We start from the raw sequence: 21,733 nt of genomic DNA on the forward strand, positions 1-21,733 counted from the left end.
GATATTTTGTCAATTTCATTCTAGACTTAACTTGTCAGAATCTATACTGTCCAGTGACAAGCTGTAAGAATATTTTTGACAAATTAACTTTAGTACAGGTGACAGATCAGGAAAATGTTAATTTCACAGCCTTTAATCCTCCCAGATTTATTGGGGGTTATTAAGGCAACTCCATGTGGTAAGGCCCCTGGCCTTGAATAGATTTTTCCATCAGATTTTATACAAAATCTAATAGTAAGTCTGATAGTACCATTTTGATTGTGGAAAACCATACCTTGTCTTCTGGGTCAGTAGATGAAGCCTTAAAGCTAAGAAGTTTCAATAGCAAACAATATTAATACCTATATTTCTGTAGTGCTTTAAGTTTTGCAAAGCTTGTTGCTCACAACCTTGAGAGGTAAGTAAGATAAGTATTATTGGTTTCATTTTATAGATGTTTACTAAGAGTAGATATTGCATTTGGATTTTAAAAAGATGCTTTCAAGTCCTTTCTGTGTGACTTATCAGGGTGATCTTGTAAGAGTCACTTAACCTCTGAACCTTTTCACAACTGTCAAACAAGGAAAATATTAGTGATTCTTGCATATTTTCATGGGGTTTGGGATCAATTGAGCTACTATATAACTATATCTAAATCCAGTATCTATCAGATTCTTTGACAAAACCTAACACTTTGAATGAAATGTTTTCCTTATGTATTAATTTCATTTCTCTTACCTTACTACTTTAGAAGATCTAGGATTTCATTGGTATGGGTATGCTTTCCAACACTACTGGAGATTGCTCATGACTTAGGAGGTACTTTCTTAAATTGCCATGGACAAAAATCATCATGTTCTGGTAGCCAGGCCTTTGGTGATGAAATTCTCCATGCTTAGCTAGGTTAATCCTTAGATGCTAGACATATTAGTCCTTTAGCTCATATATGAAGACATGTGCCATAATGAACATCCCTGTTTAGGTTAAAATTATTACTTTTAATAAAATAATGAAGCATAATACCTCTTTGAATTAATTTCATTCATCATTATCAAAGTAGTGACAATTTGAGATGCCTACAGGTTTCTAGTCACTGGTTGTTAAAGTGGTAGGCCACTGATTTACAGGACGTAGGTTGGTTTATTTTTGGTAATACAATTCAATTCAATTAACATTGATTAACTGTCTCTGTGCAATGTGCTGTTTCAAGTACCTGGGAAAATAGTAGAGTTGGGAGATGAGAGATAGAAAAAATTAAATGTAGTCTCTACTCTCAAGGAGTATAGTCTGGAAGGGGAAGATAAAGTATTCACACTGGTACTATAATACATATCAGGCTATAGTAAATATAAAGGAGAGCACATTTAGAGTTCTTTAGGAGTCCTGTTGTGTAAAGAGAATTCACTTCTATTTGGGAGCTTTGGGGAAGCCTTCATGGATAAGGTGGCAGTTGAACTTGAACTCAGAAAATGGTTAGGATTTCAATAGACAGAACAGGGCTACAAGGCATTTAAGGCACAAAGGATGGTGTGAATAAAAACAATAAAAGAGGATCTGTTCAGAAAAATAGGAAAACACTTTGGCAGCTGTTCATGGTTAGATGTTCAAGGTTCACAGTAGATTGAGCTCAGGGACTGGAATCCAGAAGACTCAAGTTCAAATGTGACCTCAGACACTTACTAGCTATTTGACTCTAGGTACGTCATTTAACCTCTCTCTGTTTGCTTTAGTCTCCTCAAGTGTAAAATGAGGTTAATAATAGTACCTACCTCCCAGCGTTGTTGTGAGGATAAAATGAGATTATAATTGTAAAGCACATAGCACAATGCCTGTCTCCTAGTAAGCACTATATAAATGCAGTCTTATTAACTGTTACTTTGGCAGAATTATAGAATGAACAAAAGGGACTCCTATTTTAGTTTGAATATAGGCTGTTTCCCCAAAATGAGATTTCTGTGGAAGGAAAAAATATAAATATACACTAAAACTAAATCAAATGAAGGCTATTTTCATGTTTCAGATAAAATTTAGGGGGAGATACAGCCTCTATTCAGATAAATGTGGTAGCTAACCCTCCACAGAAATCCTACTTTAATGTGTTATTGTGTTATGGAAGCAACACTGGCATCTTGAAGTATGTGCTCACAGAACACCAACTGATGAATTCTGTCATGTTGGAAAAACTTTGATTGTTGTCTCAGCAACACACTGTGCCTGCTTTCTGAGGACCATCTTGATTAATTAAGCATAGAAAGAGGCTCATCACCAATAAACTGGCCCCTAGATGATGTACTCTCCATATATGGCAGGCCATAAAACAAAGAACAATACAAATTGTCCCTCGACTCTATGCAACATCCTTCTGCTTCTTAAGTTATGTTGGCCAGAGCTGTAGGAAGTAGAAGGAACCTGAAACTCGCAGATATTAGACTACCTACGATTCAATTAATTTTAACAATCGGTTCTATAAACGTGAGATCGTTGTTCAGCAACCATGGTATTGGAGTAACTGAATTGTATTGTTATTGAAATTTTCACTGTAAATGAAACTAGAAGACAAAAAGAAGATAAAGGTAAATGGAAGGATGGTCCATGAATTCTCCTTAGAGAGACAAGTAAAGAAGTTAACAGAATTAGTTTTGTTATATGTCCAGACCACATTTCCTGGGACACGTAGGTTATCTCTCTCTTTTTTTTTTTTAAAGCAATTGGAGTTAAGTAACTTGCTCAAGGTTACATGGCCAGTTATTTCTGGGTGTGGTGCTGAGTATCTGAGCCCAGATTTGATCCAGGTCATCCCGACACTGGAGCCGGTGCTCTTACTCGCTGAGCCACCTGGCCGCCCCTAAGCAATTGGGGTTAAGTAACTTGCTCAAGGTTACACAGCCAGGTGTTTCTGGGTGGGTGCTAAGTGTCTGAGCCCGGGATTCGATCTCCAGGTCTTCTTAACACTGGAGCCAGTGCTCTTATTCGCTGTGCTACCTGGCCACCCCACGTAGGTTATCTCTTATTGCTTTACTTATAATAGACATTTGCAAAAAGATCATCATGAAGTCAGTTGCAGCTTTACAGTTCATGCACCAGCAACAAAGAATGATCAATAGAGAAGGTTCTACAGAGAACACAATAGCTGGAAAAATAAAGCTTTGCAGTAGACTAAATTAAGTTGGATCATCCAAGAGCATTTAAGGATAAAACTGAAAGAAGGATAGTAAATAGACCAAAAGAAAAAGAATTTACCAAGGTGTATATTACATTTCTTTTTCTGTTTTTTTGGAGGGCAATTGGGGTTAAATGACTTGCCCAAAGTCACACAGCTAGTAAGTATGTCAAGTGTCTGAGCCCATATTTGAACTCAGGTCCTCCTGACTCCAGGGCCGGTGCTCTATTCACTGTGCTACCTAGCAGCTCCTACATTTCTTTTTCTATCAGTGGCAGTGGAGCATAGCAATTAGTCTTTATAATAACAAATCTTAATGTTTCTTGTATGTAACATAATGTAAAAATTGGACTGAAGAAAATGAAGGTAGGAAAACCATCTAGGTCAGATCAAGTGTACACAGAAGAGATTAATGCTGGAGGTAACATAATTTTGAGGGTGTATAGGGATTGGTTCTCAAGAAAAAGAAAGAAGACCAAACACCTGGAAAGGATCATAGATGTTATTTCTAACCCCCCCCCCCCAAAAAAAAAAAAGACCAAGAAAACAGCAATGACTAGTAGAGAAAGTGAGGAGTCATGTATAATGTCAAGGCTGTAAACCTAGGAGACCAGAAGGGATGATTGTGCCCTTGGCAGAAATAGAGAAGTTTAGAAGCAGGGTGGGTCTTGGGGAAAAGAGAATCAATCCTGTTTTGGACATCTTGAGTTTGGAGTGTCTGTAGGACATACATGAGAATGGCAGTGAATGATGTTGGACTGTAGCTCAGGAGACAGAGAATCCCTGGAAATCTAGATCTGAGCATTAACTTCATGGGGATGACAAACCTATGGGAGATACTATCATTGGTGGATATAACAAAGAAGAGAAGAGGGCCTAGGACAGAATCTTGACGTACATCTACACCTAAGAGATAACGATATGGATGATAGACCAGCAAAGGAGACTCAGGGCTGACGTGTGGATTTAAGAAACACAAGATTTGGCAATGGAATGAATATATGGGGTTAAGGAAGTATGATGAGTCAAAGGTAATGCCAGTATTGCAAATCTGAAGACTAGAAGAATGATAGTGTCTGTGAAAGACAGAAGGAACAGAAGGAAGTTTGGAAGAAGGATTTTTTTAGGGGACTAGATGAATTTTATTTTGTATAAGTTAATAAGCATTTATACAATATGATATATTTAAACACTGGCATACAGAGGAGTTCACATTCTAATTAATGAGAGGCGACTTGGAAGTAACAGTGTACATACAAGCTACACACAATATAAATGGAAACTATTCTCAGAGGGAAGGCACTAGGAGTCAGACAGACCAGGGAAGACCTTTTATAGAAGGTGAGGTTTGGTCTAAGTCTTGAAGCAAGGAAGGAAAGTTAATGGGCAGAAGTGAGGAAGGAGAACATTCTAGGCATGGGAGAGAGCCAGTACAAAGGCACAGAGAGAGAAAGGAGATGGAGTGTCAAGTCTGATGAAGACTGGAAAGGTATGAAGGAGCTGATTTATGAAGAATTTTAAATGCCAGAGGTGTGTATTTCATGCTGGAGATAATTGGGAAACAATGAAGTTGATTCACTGTAGGGGTAAGAGGGTAGGGAGACAGGGAGTGACATGGATCATTCCTACTCCTTATGAAAATTTTTTTATAGGTTGACTGGAGGATGGATTGCAGAAGAGAGAGACCTGAAACAGGGAAACCAATGGGAAGGCTGTTGCAACAGTTTAGACAAGAGATGATGAGGTACTAGTGTTTGGGGGCTGTGCAAATGGAGAGAAGAGGACTATATATTCCATTAATGATATAAGAACAGAGGTAACTTGTTAGACAGCCTTCTGAATATTAGTATCAAATGAGGCATAAAATAGACTCTATGCTTGCTACGGTCATAGAGAATGTCCAATGAATGAGGATTCCCATTCATGAAGGCTTTCCATATGCTCTGGCTTGCAGATATCACTGTGCAACACCACAAAGCTCCCTGAATGAGGTCCATAAAAATACCACAAAGATCCCTGAATGAGGTCCATAACAATTCAAAGGAGTTTGATCTAAGTTTCCAAAACAGGAAAACCAAGTGTATGAAAAAGCAATCCATAAGAACTTGTTGAACACCTACCTGGTGCTGGGCACTGTACTATCCAGGGAATACCTAGGCAGACCTGAAATAGCCTCTCTCCTTAAGGACCTTAGATTCTTTCAGAGGAAATAGCAAGTACCTGTATAAGTAAAATTTTAAAATATATACAAAATAAATGAGAGATAATTTCAGGGCTTTAGCAACTGTGTGGGGGAAGGAGGAGGGTGGGGGTAGAGTAATGAAAGCATTACTCTTGGAAATAGCACACTTAAAGGAAATTTGAGACTCTAGAAGTGAAGGTCAATGCATTCTACTTACGAGTGACAACCTGTGCAGAGACAAAGAGATGAGAGAGGAAACGTCTGTTTTCCAGATTATGATATGCATTTGAATGGATAGCCTATAGAGCTACTGTGTTGTTGTTGTCACTCAATTGTTTCAGTCATGTCCAACTCTTTTGTGACCCCATTTGGTTTGCAATTTCTTTTTCTAGCTCATTTTGCAGATGAGGAAACTGAGGCAGATATGGTCAAGTGACTTGTCCAGTGTTACACAGCTAGTAAGTGTCTGAAGTCAAATTTGAACTCAGGTCCTTCTGATTAAAGATCTGGCACTCTTATCCACTTTGGAACTCTTGCTCATAGAATTGCTTTGCCAACATGTATATTTATTGCATAGATATTGCAGATAGACAGCAAGCTGAATGCAGAAGTGAATAGAAGGAAGGGAGCAGGCACAGTGGAAAAAGCCCTGGACTTTGAGTCAGATAAGCTGAATTCAGATTACAGCTCATTACTCAAATGACCTTGGGCAATTGACTTGCCCTCTTTGGGTGTTAATTTTATCTTCTATAAAATGAAAAGGTTGGATTAGCCCCCAAAGTTGCTTCCAGCCCTAGATCTATGATCCTGTGGGAGCTAACATGATTGCATTGTGGTTTGCTACCTCAGTCGTTGACTGCATTTCTTCACATAAGGAATTTTACCATCTTCAGGTAAGCCTCAAAATAACCTTGGCAGACATTTGCATCATCACAGCATCTGGATTCAGTGATAGGTTTATTCCTATCTTGAAATTGCACATAATGATTGCCCTATGCCATTGTGACTAATGTACTAGGCCTGCCTGCTTCTTGTCTCTTTAATTGCAGAAGCTGAGCAGCCTGTCCTCTCTGTTTCTTTCATTTGACAGAGCAATTGCACACTTAGCAACAGCTTTAAGCGATTTATTTTATTATTGGCGAACCTCAATGTTAAGTAGCACTGTTGTTGAGCCTTCCACTCTATATCACTTAATTTGGAAAATTCATACTGTTTTAGAATTTAGAGCCAGAAGAAACTTTAGAATATAAAAAGTTAGAGCTAGAAAATATGTAAGAACAGAGAAGCAACTCTATAGTTTCACTCCTTCCCTGCCATTTTGGCAAAGAAGTTGTTGTTGAGGAGGAGTTGTTGTTGAGGAATTTTTTTCTGTGTCTGACTCTTTGTGACCCATGTGGGTTTTTCTTGGCAAAGATACTAGAGTGGTTTGCCAATTGCTTCTCCAGCTCATTTTACAGCTGAGGAAATTGAGGCAAAAAGACCCCAGGTCACACAGCTAGTAAGTGTCTGAGACCAAATTTGAACTCAAGAAGATGACTCTTTCTGACTTTAGGCTCACCATACTATCCACTGCACCATCTAGCTGCTCACCTGGAAAAGAATACAAAAGACAAAAATGGTATATATTCGAGGGCATTACACACACACACACACACACACGTATTTTAAAGCCATTAAATACCTATACCCTTTGACCCAGTGGTAACACTACTAGTCATCAAATCTAAGGCATTCTAAGAGAGGTTCCATATATACAAAAATACTGGCAGCAGCCTTTTTTTTTTTCCTGTTTTGTTTTTAAAGCAAAGACCTGAAAAAGAAATTATGTGTACTTCATTTGGAAATGACAGCAAATTGTCTGCATGGAATGGAATATGATTGAATTATAAGAAATTATGAATATGAAGAATTCAGAGAAACCTGGGAAGACTTGTATAAATTGATACAGAGTAAAGTAAGTAGAACCAGGAGAACACTTTAGAGCACTGAAAAACAGAACTTTGGTCAGTGAAGCATCCAGTCTTGGTTTCAGAGGATTCATGGTGCAGATTTCTTTCTACCTTTCAGCAGGACAGTAGTAGATTAAAAATACACAGATATGGCCAATGTGATGATTTCTTTTGCTTGTCTGTACTATTTTTTTTGAGGGCAATTGGGGTTGTGACTTGCCGAAAGTCACACAGCTAGTAAGTGTATCAAGTGTCTGAGGCTGGATTTGTACTCAGGTCCTCCTGACTCCAGGACTGCTGCTCTATTCACTGCGCCACCTAGCTTCCCCATGTCTGTACTTTTTATAAGGGATAGTTTTATTGGTAGAGAAAAGGGGAGTCAAAAGGGAAGAAACAGTGATGGTAAAAAAAGGGAGAGAGAATAATATCAATAAAACATTTTTTAAAAACTAGAACATGGAAAGGCAGAACTAGAAGGAACCGTACAGACCATTTAGTCCTTATACACGTGAAAAAGGTAAAACCAAGAAAGGTAACTAGTGGTTTGTCCAAGATCACATGGGTAGTAAATCACAGAACCAGAATTCAAACCCAGGTTTTTTTGTGTGTGGTGGGCAGACTTCTAGCTTCTATTTTCTTTGTCACTTTGATTTGAGTGACTCCCTCTTGTTTTCCCTTTCCTCTCCAAAGGAAGGTAAATTTTGATGTCCAGAAGCTGCCCACTTAACTTGGGTTTTACTGGCTAGATTCCTTCCTTCCTTCCTTCCTTCCTTCCTTCCTTCCTTCCTTCCTTCCTTCCTTCCTTCCTTCCTTCCTTCCTTCCTTCCTTCCTCCCCTTCCTTCCTTCCTTCCTCCCCTTCCTTCCTTCCTTCCTCCCCTTCCTTCCTTCCTTCCTCCCCTTCCTTCCTCCCCTTCCTTCCTCCCCTCCCTTCCTCCCTTCTTCCCTTCTTTTCTTCCTCTTAAGAATGAACGTCTATGTCAACTGTTTCTCTTTCAAACAGCAAGCCTGATGGTCTCCCCCTCCCAGCTTGATTGTGGTTTTTTTTCCTTTTCTTTTTCTAATTAAAGGGTCATCCCTTGACCCTCTTCTTAAGGAGACCTATTCACTGAATGGGCATTTCCTCACTCTCAGTGAGTATCTGCAAAGGCCTTAGCCTAAAAGGGCCAGGGTCTCCCACTGCAACCTGGGTCATCTCCAGTTGTCTTGATGAATATCTGGCCACTGGACCCAAATGGCTCTGGAGGAGAAACTGAGGCAGGTGACCTTGCACAGCCCTCCCTCACTCAAATCAGTCAACTGCAAGTCATGTCATCATCTCCCTGATGTCATGGTCCTCTTCGAAAATGAAGGACAAGCACGACAACAAACATCTGCATCTGCCATACTAATGCTTCCTTCCATATAGTTCTCTATCCCCTTTTTTCATTGTACCCACTGGAATTCTGTCTCTATTATTTGAAAGCAAGGAAGGAAGGAAAGAAGAAAGAAAGAAATGCATCTTAGTTAGATTTCTTTGCTTTACACTCTCTAGCTTTTGTAATGTAAACTGAATTTCCATAGAACACTGTAATCGTGAAACAGCAGGAGGAATAGGCATGCTCCTTGTTCCTTACCACCATTTCAGATGGGCTTCTTGCCACCATTACTCAACAACTCTCTGTCTTCCTTTGAAATTTACACCTTTAGTCTTTATTAGACAATTAGCCATTAAGCATTTAAGTGCCTACTGTGTGCCAGGCACTGGGCTAAGTGTTAGGGATGCAAAGAAAGGAAATACTACTGTCTAGGAGCTTCCTTACAAAACTAACGAGGGAGACAATATGTAAACAACTATATACAAACAAGCTACATACAGGGTAATAAGTCATCACCAGAAGGAAGGCACCCAAAATGAGAGGGTTTGGGAAAGGCTTCCTGTAAAAGGTGAGATTTTGTCTGGGTCCTGAAAGTATTTGGGGAAGCCAGAGAGTATAAATGAGGAGGAAGAACATTCTAGGCATGGGAGACAATCAGTCAAAACACCCAGAGATGGAGTGTCTTCTTTAGGGAACAGAAAGGAAGCCATTTTTGTTAGATCAGAGAATATGTGAGAGTATGTGAGTTGAGTGTAAGGTATAATAAGATTGGAAAGGTGGACAGAGGAGCCAGGTTTTGAAGGACCTTGAATGCCAACCCAGTAATTTTATGTTTGATCCTGGAGGTCATAGTGAGTACTAGAGTTGATGGGGTTGGGGAGGGAGAGAGATGTCATAGTCCAGCCTGTACTTAGCTTAATGAAGGATGGACTGGAGTGGGAAGAAACTTGAGGCAGGTAGACCAGCCAGTAAGCTGTTGTAGTAGCATAAGGAGACAATGGATCATACCGGGATAGTAGGTATCAGAAGAGGTGGCAGCATCAAAAGAGGAGAAGTATTTCAGAGATGTTGCAAAGGTGAAATGAATAGGCTTTGCAGCAGATTAGATGAGGACATTGGGGAGGTAGGAGTTGAGAATGACATGAAATTGCAAGCCTGGGGGCTGAAAGGATGGTTGTGCCTTTGACAATAATAGAGAAGTATGATAGGGTGAAGATAAGGATTTTTGTTTCAAACATACTTAAGATGTTTACCAGACATCTAGTTTGAGATGTCTACAAGTTAGGTGAGATACTGAAGGCAGCAGAGGGATTAGGGCTGGATAAGTAGATTTGAGAATCACCAGCATAGAGATGATAATTGAATCCATAGGAGCTGATGAAATCACCATGTGAAATAGTATAGAGGGAGAAGAAGGCCTAGCTCAGAGCCCTGTGGGTCACCCCCTGCTATTGGGCATGACCTGGATGAAGATCCAGAGAAGCTGACTGAGAAAGGAGCAGTCAGATGGGTATGAAGAGAATCAGGAGTGAATAGTGTCCAAAAACTAAGAGAGAATAGAGCACATTGTGGTAAATATGTGGAAGAAGAGAGTGACCAACAGTGTCAAAGGCTGCAGAGCAGTCAAGAAGGATAAGAGTAGATAAAAGGCCTTTCGATTTGGCAATTAAGAGATCATTGGTAATCTTGGACAGAGTTTCTGTTGAGTGATGAGATTGGAAGCCAGATTGTACAGAGTTAAGAGTGAGAGGTGAGGAAAGGAGTCATGTATTGTAGACAGCCTTCTCAAAGAGTTTTAACTATAAAAGGAGAGATTTTTTGAGGATAGGGGACACGTGGGTATGTTTGTAAGCAGTAGGGAAGCATCCAGTAGTCATCTACTGATTTCCAAGTCATTCCTCCTGCTTTTTCAAGTTTGCTAATCGGATTTTTTTTTTATTTTTTGTTAATCTTAATTTTTTTTTGCCTTTTTTTTTTTAGGGCAGTTGGGGTTAAGTGACTTGCCCAAGGTCACATGGCTAGTTTTTGTGTTAAGTGTCTGAGGCCAGATTTGAACCCAGGTCCTCCTGACTCCAGGGTCAGTACTCTATTCACTGTGTCACCTAGCTGCCCCTAATTTTTTTTTCACAAAAAATTTCCATATTTTATTTTCAATTCCACAAATAAACAACAAACTTTTTTAAGTTCCCCTGATCTCATGCTTGAGGACTTTAATTATCATACTCTACTTCTCAAACCTTGCTCTTATATTTGGAGACTTCAATATATAAACACTGTGACATTTCCTATACTTGCCTGGCTTCCTTTATTCCATTTCACACACACAGGAATTAGTCATACCTTTCTTCTGATCATCACTTCTAATTGTTTCTCCACCATGATCCACAGCTCTGAAATCTTTCTTTTGACTACAGCCTCTTATCCTTCAGTTTTTCCTCCTACCTCATGTCCCCTAATTCTGTTCTTCATCCTAATATTAGCAGTTGGTTGTTGTTGTTTTTTTTTTCCTCTGTTAAAATATAATTGATTTTATTTTGGGAGGATTTTTGTTAGTACTCACTATGTCCCAAACCTCCCAAATACTTTTCTCAAGTGTTTGTGATATAGGCTTGATGTTTCTTTGTTTCTACAACTTATTGGCCTTTGTCATTTATTACTCCTGAGCCATGTTTTCCAACATATTTTTCTGCTATCTTCTTCTTTGCCAATCTTTGCATTAAAGTTGCTGATTATTAAATTTTATGTTGATTTAAATTGAAAGTATTTATTGAATTATTCATAAAATTTATCTCCTTGTCCTTTCCCATAGATGTTGGTGCACCAGCTATAATTATTTCATGGAGGTCTTTTTGCAAATGTTTGACATGAGTATTGCATTGTGAAATAATCATATAGTTTATGAAATGGTTTGTTACTACTGTTGGATACAGAATAAAATCAACTCCAATTTGTTTATTTGAATCCAAGGAGAGCCTGTGAGTTATTCTTCCATTTAGGGACACTTTATTTGACCTTCTGGTTTTACATATATCAGTTATTCCAATAGTATATCCAGTTATTGGTTATTGGATGATAATTTTACATTTGGAGTACGAACAGATGAATTAATATTTGTAGACAATGTAAAAACTGTCATTTTTTTAATACTCTCTTCTTTGTTTCTACTCCTGTCATCATCACTGCAAAAATAAAAATAGACTAGAGGACTGAGGGCCATCTTGTTTTTTCTTATGTCATATAAGCTTCCAATTAATTATAACTCCTTTTTTTTTTTTGCTTTTTGGAGGGCAGTTGGGATTAAGTGACTTGCCCAAGGTCACATGGCTATTTGTGTGTGTGTGTGTGTGTGTGTGTGTTAAGTGTCTGAGGCCGGATCTGAACCCAGGTCGTCCTGACTCCAGGGCCGGTGCTCTATTCACTGTGCCACCTAGCCACGCTTATTATAACTTATTTTTAAAATTTTCATAGTAACAAACAAAACAATATAAACATGTGGTTTGCTTCTGAGTTCCCTTCTGATCACTTTTTCTATCACATAGTTTTGGGGGGATTTTGTTTATACTGTTTTTAAAATAAAGTCATAGTTTGTGTATTTTTGTGTTCTTATCCTTTCACTGCATACTTTTTTTTTTTTTAAGCAATCAGGGTTAAGTAACTTGCTCACGGTTACACGGCCAGTTATTTCTGGGTGTGGTGCTAAGTATCTGATCCTGGATTTGATCCCCAGGTTATCCCAACACTGGGGCCGGTGCGCTTACTTGCTGAGCCACCTGGCCTCCCCTAAGCAATTGGGGTTAAGTAACTTGCTCAAGGTTACACGGCCAGGTGTTTCTGGGTGGGTGCTAAGTGTCTGAGCCCGGATTCGATCCCCAGGTCATCCCGCCACTAGAGCCGGTGCTCTTACACGTTGTGCTACCTGGCTGCCCCTCACTGCATACTTTTATATAAATATTTCAGGTTTCTTTTTGTTTCTCTTTCTCATATTTTCATTGAATTGTTTTCTCATTTATGTAGGTATATGCCCTGTGTGAATACATGAATTCTATATAAACTACTCAGTATGTTGGATCCTTTTCTTTGGCTCTTAATATTTTGTGTATACTAGTTGGGTGACCCATCTTAAGATTTTACTGTCTATTATTTTCATCATATATCTTCTCTCTTAAGTCTCTTACATAATTTCTTGAGTATAAGTTATAAGATCATAGAATTGAGATTATGTAACCATTGTTGGTAGTATGTTATAACCTAACTAGACAAGCCATGCATGTTTCCATTGCTCTTTGAGCTACCTTCAGCTTTGGTTGTTCTGAGATGGAAGCGTTCCATTGATTTGCAGCCACAAAGCATCTTTGGATTACGTTGAAGTTTAAAAAATGGTTTAGGGGGAATTGTATGATTACAAAAGTAGCAGAGGAGTTTGTATTCTTAAACTTCTGTAGCCTTATACCTCAGAAAATAAATTATGTACCAGATATAGAGAAACCAAAGCTATATTCACAAGATAAGACAGAAATAACACTCAAAAATTATAAAATATCATGAAATCACATCAGAGAATATAAATCTTTAACCTACCACTCATTGTCCCCAACCCCCAACCTCTTATGAGTAAAAGCAGTTTTGTAGATTTGTGCTTGAAGTCCAGCTACAGATTGAACCTTTCACCTCCTGCCTGCCCCCTACTCCCTTCACAGTGACTCCTAACTTTTTCAATTCACTCTCATAAGAGATATTACTGCTTCTGTTCATGAGAAAGAAAGGGGAAAGGGAAAGGGCAAAGGAAAGAGGCAGAAGAACATAGAGTGGAGCCAACAAGAAGGACTGTCTGTGAGGAAGAGGCGAATAAAAACTCATCTGGGACCATACTTCTCTACCAGGAGTTTTTTTCCAGGTCAGGAATTCAGGCTGGGTGCACATATACTTGCAAGGAGCCTGAAGATGTCCAGACTCAGGTGTCTATACAGGAGTGGGAAAGGCCAAAGAGTGAAGACAGAAATCAGTGACAAATGACTGATAATACAATAAAAGGTTTGAAAGAATGTAAGACCAAGGGAGAACATCTGAACAAAAAATCTCATTCACAAGCAGTGTAAACCAACAAAGAGCTCTTAAAGACTGGAAGAAGAAGAGTAAAACCTTAGAGTGGAATACTATAAAGAAATATTATATGGCGAAGAAAAATAAATCAGAACTGTCAGATGAATAAAAGAATTCTGGAGGTTGGGGTGGGTAGGTGGCACAGTGAGTATAGCGCTGGCCCCAGAGTCAGGAGGACCCAAGTTAAGTTCTGGCCTCAGGCACTTAACACCCACACAAAAAAACTAGCTGTGTAACCTTGGGCAAGTTACTTAACCCCAGTTGTCCTCCAAAAAGAAAAAAAAAAGAATTCTGGAGGTTCCTCAGAGATAAAAGAAAACCCAACAGGATAAAAATCCATAAGTGTTCAAAAGAGAAATAAAAAATTTAAAGGAAAGTGTTAGGAATTAAGTTCGGTAGGAAACCAGAGTGCTAAATCTAAAATTTAAAAATACAAAGAGCATTGTTTTAAGTTTGAAATAATTTAAAAGACATAATAGCATCAGTAAAGAAGTAGAGGCCCCGAGAGAACAAAGAACAGAATTACAATATAAAATACAAAAATTGTAGAAAATTTCACAATAGAGAGAAAAATACAACAGCTTTAAAAGAACATATGACTTCTGTACAAGCCAAAGCAATAGACCTTGAAGACGGGGTACCCAGAGGTAATTTAAGGATGTTGCACTGCAAAAATATATACAAGAATATTCCCTAGAACTTTTAAATTTGAGAGACAATATGACATATTAGATAGGGCATTGAACTTGTAGGTAGGAAGACATGCATTAAAATAATATCTCAGACACTAGCTTTGTGACCCAAGTCAAATTGCTTAACCTTCTTTGTCTCAGTTTCCTCATCTATAAAATCAGGGGATTAAACTAAATGGCTTATTAGGTCCTTTCCATTTATAGATGTATGATCCTGCTAATAACACAAGGAATTGATGCTGTGAATGTGTAGGTAACCACCAGATAAAAATCTCACTTTTGAAATGACATGCAGTGGTTAAATTTTACATTTTCAATGGTAAATAACAAATTTCGCAAAAAGCCAGGAAATAGATTTTCAGCTGCAAAGATATGTTGATCTGGATAACCTAGGGTTTTTTTTTTAAACCAGTCATGAGAAATAGAACAAAATGGAATAGTATATTCCAAAAAGTATGTGTATGTATGTGTGTACATATATACACAAATATACATTGCACATAACAGTAATAATAAATTCAAAAAAGTTGCAGCTTAAGTTGCATCTCAAATTAACATCCTTCAAAGCTTGGCTATCAATGAAAAAGATGGAACTTCAAAGAAAAGAGGCAGGCTTGAGAAAAGGAACAAGATGGGATGATCCTCAAGGTAACATAGGGAGTCGAAGCAGAATAATCCAGTTCTCACAGCTACTACAGCGAGGATTCAAAGAAAAGCACTAGATGAAGAAATGATCACGGAGAAACCATAGATTTTGCCAACTTCTCTTCACAAAGAGATATCCAGAAGCCTATGGACATTGGAAAAGTCTGACTCTAGGGCAATTCTCACTGAATTCTTCCAAATGGGGAAACAAGTAAGCCTAGAACTTGAAGCTGTGTGCCAAGGTGGAAGGGAAACAGGATCTTAGAGCAGGCTCTAGCCAAGGATAACTGAAGCTATGTTTCTTTGACCTGAGAGTTGGGTCAGAAGCCTTCAGGTCTTGGAATCGAAGACAGCTCTCAGGATGTACTCTGGATCAAACCTCCTAGGGTTGGTCACTAAGGTATAGTACGCTGTCCAGATGCTTCCGAGGTCCTTGAACAACATAATGTTCATTACCCAGATAATACAGAACAATAACAAAAAAACCCCTACTGTTATTTCCAGAAGAAAGCAGTACCTGGCCCCAACACGAAGTTCTAATTCATAAAAACGTCCTGGAAAAATGAGTAAATGGAAAAAAATGATAAAAGAAATATTATACAGCCAATGATATGCAAGACACAAACTCAGAAGACAGTAATATCAGCTATAAGCAAAGTCTCAAAAAAAAAATACACATTTCTTATAAGCTTTATTGGAATTCCTGTAAGAAAAAGAAGAATCTAGTATAAATATGCTCACAAATAAGAAAATTCAGAATAGAGTAGAAGAAAAGGAAAATAAAGAGAAGGGCAAATTAACAGAAAACATCTTGAAAGGAAGTGTCACCTTGTCCTACCCTCCCTACCCCCAAAAAAATTTAGAGTAAGAGATTTAACAAGAGAAATTCAGGGAAGGAAGATTTGAACTACTTAGCTAATCAGGGAGAGGAAGAAGGGTAAAAAGAGTTAGACCCAGATAAATAAAAAAGGTGAAAAGGAGTACAGTTAGGGAGAATTTGTAAGAATAGACTAGAAAAGTAGGGCTAATACTAGCACGACTAATCATAGTGACAAAAGAGAAAAGAAGCAACACGCCACACACAAAATGAGTGGAGGAAAACTTTTCTTAATAGCGATAAACATAAATGTGAATTGATTAAATAATCCAGTCAAGTGAAAGAGAGTGGTAAAATGTATAAGAAGAAAACCCATCAAGGTTATTTATATAAGAATTCAGTCTGAAAAATAAAGATACATACAGGGAAAAAATATAATTTTGAAGATGTGAACAGAATTCCAGTGATAAAAGGGGAGAGGGTCATCTAACAGGGTTGATGTATAGGGAATTTAGGAACCAATATGTTAAACAGAAATAAACAAAATACTATAGGTGTAATTTCAGTTGGGCAAAGTATAGTAAGACTATAGTCTTCTTATTCCTAGAACAAGGATTCCTATACCTTTTTTGTTTTAATTAAATTTTTTTTCAGTGAATAAACATTTATTTTCTCTCCGTCCAAGTTCCCTTTCCTCCTCCCCATTGAAAAAGAAGGGAAAATAAAACTCTTGTACCAAATACAAATTCCTGTGATGACCACATCCAGAAATTTGTCTCATTTTGTTCCTTGTGTCCACAACCTCTCCATTGTTCTTGCTCACTGGTCCTCTGGAATCATGGTTGGTCCTTGCATTGGTCAGAGTTCTTCAGTCTTTCAAAGTTGTTCATTTTGACAATGCTTTTGTCATAAACTTTACCTTTCTTAATGTAGCCAAAGATCACGTTAGCAACTTACCATTCCTTCTCCCTCTTGTACTTGTGAATTGCTTTTTCAATCCAAATGTAGGCCTTTATGATTGTCCTTATTCAGTTTCATCTCAATTTTAGCAGAGTAGAAGAATATAGCGACTATTTAAGATATGTGTACTAATGATCCAGTAAAATTCCATTATGTAGATATGCCACAATTTTATTCAACTATTCCTCAGGTTTTGTACATAGAGGGTTTTTGTGGGTTTCTAATTGATCTATTTTTTAGTCTTGCCTATGTGTAAATATTTCCTTTAAAAATATTTGTGTATGAGTGTGTGTGTATGTGTTCATTTATAGTAAACATGACTGTTTTCACCTGTAATGTAAAAAACATACCTTTTGATAGTGGTCAAATTCTGGTGTTGGGAGTGATTATTATGTGGTTTTTTACTTTAGCAAATATATCTAACGTGGTATCTTTTGTCCACAGGGTCATGTAGGGACCACTGCAACCAAAAAAATTGATGTCTACCTCCCACTGCACACAAGCCAAGACAGACTTCTACCAATGACAGTTGTGACCATAGCACATGCCAAGGTGCATGACCTAATCGGCCTAATCTGCTGGCAGTATACAAGTGAAGGACGAGAACCCAAGCTCAAGTAATTTACTTTCTTTTCTTCTTCCCTTTGCTATCCAGCTTTCTTCTGATCAGTCTCTGAATAGCCAGAGAACTATTTGTAAACACATACAGCTTACTAATTATGCAAGTCACGTATCCTCTCTAAGGTTCACTTTTGTTCTCTGTAAGATGAAGAGAATAATAATATCGGAATGGTCTACCTTCCAGAGTGACCGTGAGGAAAATGCTCTTTTAAATCTTAAAATACTATAGAAATAGGAGCTGATATTATTATATATTGCAAATGAACTTTGTTGAAAGGTCTTTGCACTCATCAAGAAAATATATGGTGAACTGTAAAATACTATACATATATAGATATGAGATTATTTTCATTTCAGCAAACATCATGTTTTCTGTATGTAAGATTCAGATACCTAAGAATTATCACAGTACTAAGGAAGCTTTACAGTGTAGGGGAGAGGATAAGATACAATATCAGTAATTAATCCTCAGGCCTTCTAAATGCTGCTTTCTCTATAGTGAGTTTGTCTTCAGTTTCCTTATGTGACTCTTCTCGGGGTTCAGGTATGCCCCCTAAGATGAGGTGAGGAGACAGTACAGTACAGTACTAAGAGTCATAGGTTTCGAGTTAGAGGACCCTTTCTTTGAAACCTAGCCCTGTCACTTAGCACCTGAGTGATTTGAGGCAAATTACTTAACTTCTCTGGCTCTCAGTTTCCTTATATGTAAAATGAGAAACTTTGACTAGATGATCTCTTTTTGTCCTTCCAGTTCTGTGGACGTTGGCATAAAATAGAACAAAATTACTGAGTAAGAAAGGAAAAAATTCCAAAGCACTATGGGACCGAGGGAGAGGGTGAGGAGGAGGCAAGCAGCGCAGTACTAATAAATAGAGAGCTAAACTTGGTTTGAGGATACCTATAAGAACTTTTGTGAGTGCTGTGAGGCATAAACTCCATAAAAGTGTGAATGTGCGGGGATTGGAGGGAAAAGGGAAAGTAGTATTTGTTAAGTACCTGCTAGGTGTCAGTCATCCTCACAACTCCCCTGGAAAGTAGTTGCTAGTATTATTCCTAGTTTGCATTTGAGGAAATTGAGTCATTTCAATTGAAGTGCCCAAAGTCACACAATTAGGAGGTGTTGGAGGCTGGGTTTGAATTCAGAACTTCCCGACTCTAGGCCCAGTGTTCTTTCTACTCTGCCTAGCTGTATATTTTGGTGATTATCATTATAGTTTTTGTTATTGTTATCTGAAAAGGATTATAGATGAGGAGCTGGAAGGGACCTCAGAAACCATTTCAGTCTCTTTGTTTTACAGGTGAGGAACTAAAACCTTTGACCTGGTACTTGAAGAATGGGTAGAATCTCTACAGACAGAGATTTCGGGGGGTAGGGGGCAGGTAGGAGAGTAAGGGGAGGCATTCCAGATGGCAAGAGTGGGAGCATACTATTTCTGAAGGTTGTAAAGAGGAGCTGGATGTATGAGGTTAGGTAGTACTGATCGTTTCTCAAGAGTTTAGATAAAACAATATATGGAATACACATAAAGCTTTTCTCTTTGATTTGTGGTGTTGGTATCATACTATTATATTCTGTTCATTTAGGATTGGACAAAGGGAGTTTTGTTCTTAATATCATCGTGCTAAAGCTGAACCAGACTTTAGAGATGATCTGTCCCATGCCCCCACTCTACCCTACCTTCTCTTCTCTTTGTTTAAAGAGGTAAATAAACTAAAGCCAGGAGAGGAGAAATTATTTGTCTTGAAGTTATAAGGATTTTGACACTAAACCCGGTTTTATTTTTCTATTACATTATATAGATATTCCAAAACATACTTGAATTCATCTTTTTGGATACTTCCTCCATAAATACAGTTCATGCCCCCACCATGCTTTTTTATGCAGTGCAATTCTTTCATGTTATATCTTTAAACTTGTATAGAAGCTAATTTAAAAAAATACTCAGGACCTTTTAGTTATATTAGCACTTTAGGACTACCAGTGTATATTTTGTCTCTCATTTTTGCTACATTATACTTCCTGTTTCAAAGGAAAGAGATGTTATAATCATTATAGTTGGAATAGACTTTAGAAATACTTGAATTCAGCCTGCTCATTTTACTATAAGTATTATCTGTGCCTTTTGTTTTTACATCACAGTCATTTCCATGCCACACACTTGAGCGCTGCTAAAGTAAAGCAAAATCAGTTCAAATAATCTCCTCATTTCATGGTGTATGCAGCATTTTTCACTCTGCTTCCCTTACCTCCCACTGAAAAAAGCAAATTGCTGGTTTCTATGGAAGTGAAAATTCAAGCCCAGCTAGGTGAAGTGAATTGTCTGAGGTCAAACATGTGATAACTCAGTTCGAACTCATCTCTTGACTCCTGGGCACTTTCTACTTCTCATGCTGCCTCCTTTAATGCTCCTTCCATAGTTACTATTTGCATGAACTCCTTATATAAAGTTTCCCTTATAATTTTCATAACCTCTCTCACTTTACCTCATAGTCAAATGTTGCCAATCTTTATCAGGACTCTTAATTTTTGTGGAATGCTTATATTTTCAAGTGTCCAAGAATAAGGCCCAAATTATATAAAATAGGTTTTGATGTTAAAACACCTACTTTAATGACAGTATTTGGCAGTAACATTTTCTTGGATGTCCTTTTAGCTTTTGTTTCTTAGTGACACTGGCTTTTGTGTAGAGGACCTTCTAATTTTATCTTATCTGGCCTATTTCTTTTGGATATCATAGTCCTACATGGTTTATAGTATAGGTAGAAGTGTCACTAAAGAGAAGAAAGATATGAAGTGGAGCCAAATTGAACCAAGTACATAGAGAGGTAATTTGGGCTGGAGGTGATATAGTTGTGAGGGGTATTGAGGGACCAATGTACAAGGTATCCAAAGAAGGGAAATACCAAAGAGTTGGAAAAAAAATCTTGGACCTTATTAATTCCCTTCAAAAAGCAACCAACAGAATATCAATAACTACTGACTTATATTCATACTACCTATCTTTACAAACATTTTATGATCATTCTTGATATAGGTTATCAGTAGTTAACTACTAGACCTTTGTAAGTGACATTCAGCAATGGACCATATCTTTACCATTTCACAGTAAATTGAAAAATGGAGAGAATGTAAGACCTCATGTTTATTGTTTGTTAATGGTGGGGGGGGACCCATTTGATTTGGTAGAAAAAATTACTCCTTTATGGACTTTTTTACAACAAAGTGTCTCCTAACTGTACATCAAAATAAATTAACATTCTTTGGAAAACATACCAACAGAAATAAGCCTGTTCAGTGACCTGGGTGAGATGAGACATAAAACAAAGAGATGTAATGCCTGCAAGACATTTTCACCATTAGGATGAATGAGATCTGGTAAGGAATTCTATTCAAGATGGATTCTCCTCAGATAGTGAGGTCTTCCAGATATACCTGTTTGTGGGTGACATTAGACCGAGGAGACCCATGATTACTCAGAGAAGTTTGGCATGTTTTTCCAAACATGTAGGTCCATGTAAGTGGAGAAAGAATGTCTGCTTTCATATTTCAATATGCATTTGGATCATCACCATATAGAACTTGTCCAATAATATGAATATCTGGGACAGATAGTACAGCTATATAACAAATTGGATCTAGCATTTAACAAGAGGCAGAGGTGAGGCTTTAAAGCTTTTGGGAAATTGCAAAAACTCTTGTACTTATTTTCTCCAAGTCTCCACAGAAGCAAAGATCCACCTATTCCATATTAACCTTCTATTGGTATTGCTTTATAGCAATGAGACATAGAAGATAACTACCTTTGAAGAAAGAAAAATGGGCATCACATGTATAGCAGTGGAAAGATGCATGATGGATGTGAGCAGGCTGCAACATATAACCTAGGAGGAATGCTAAAGAATAGGAGTACAAGATGTCATTAAAGAATTGTGTAATAAGAAGATGAGATTGGTTTACCATGTGGCAAGAGGAAGGAGTGACAGGTGGACTGCCAGAGTACTCCATGGGTACCTTTGCAATGTCAGGATAGATTGAAGACTTCCAACTTGTTAGGTGGATTCTCTGTAGTGAATTTTCAAAAGGATTGGACAAAATTTTATAGGTTCAACAGGTGTGGTTGCATTTGTGATCTGAGTCATTGGAGGTAATTGCTGAAATGATGTGTTTTACAACTTCATTTGAGTAGGCAACCCATGCTATCCAACCACAAATTCTTTACCTCCATGCTCCCCCCCCCCCCCCCCCCCCCCCCCCCCCCCCCCCCCCCCCCC

The 21,733-nt window shown here is 38.0% G+C and overlaps 1 protein-coding gene across 8 annotated transcripts in view; it reads left to right on the forward strand.

Moving 5' to 3' along the window:
* Positions 1 to 21,733, forward strand: part of MAPKAP1 (MAPK associated protein 1) — a 346,315-nt gene that overhangs the window by 136,589 nt on the left and 187,993 nt on the right. For all 8 annotated transcript variants that reach the window (XM_069082736.1, XM_069082737.1, XM_069082738.1 and 5 more), the window contains one exon: positions 17,285 to 17,457. In XM_069082736.1, the coding sequence (XP_068938837.1) occupies positions 17,285 to 17,457 (173 nt within the window). The remainder of the gene's footprint in view (positions 1 to 17,284; positions 17,458 to 21,733) is intronic.

Source organism: Petaurus breviceps, unplaced genomic scaffold, assembly GCF_028583685.1.
Source record: "Petaurus breviceps papuanus isolate PSGF00001 unplaced genomic scaffold, PetGlider_PUasm1.0 171, whole genome shotgun sequence".
NCBI classification, from domain to species: Eukaryota; Metazoa; Chordata; class Mammalia; order Diprotodontia; family Petauridae; genus Petaurus; species Petaurus breviceps.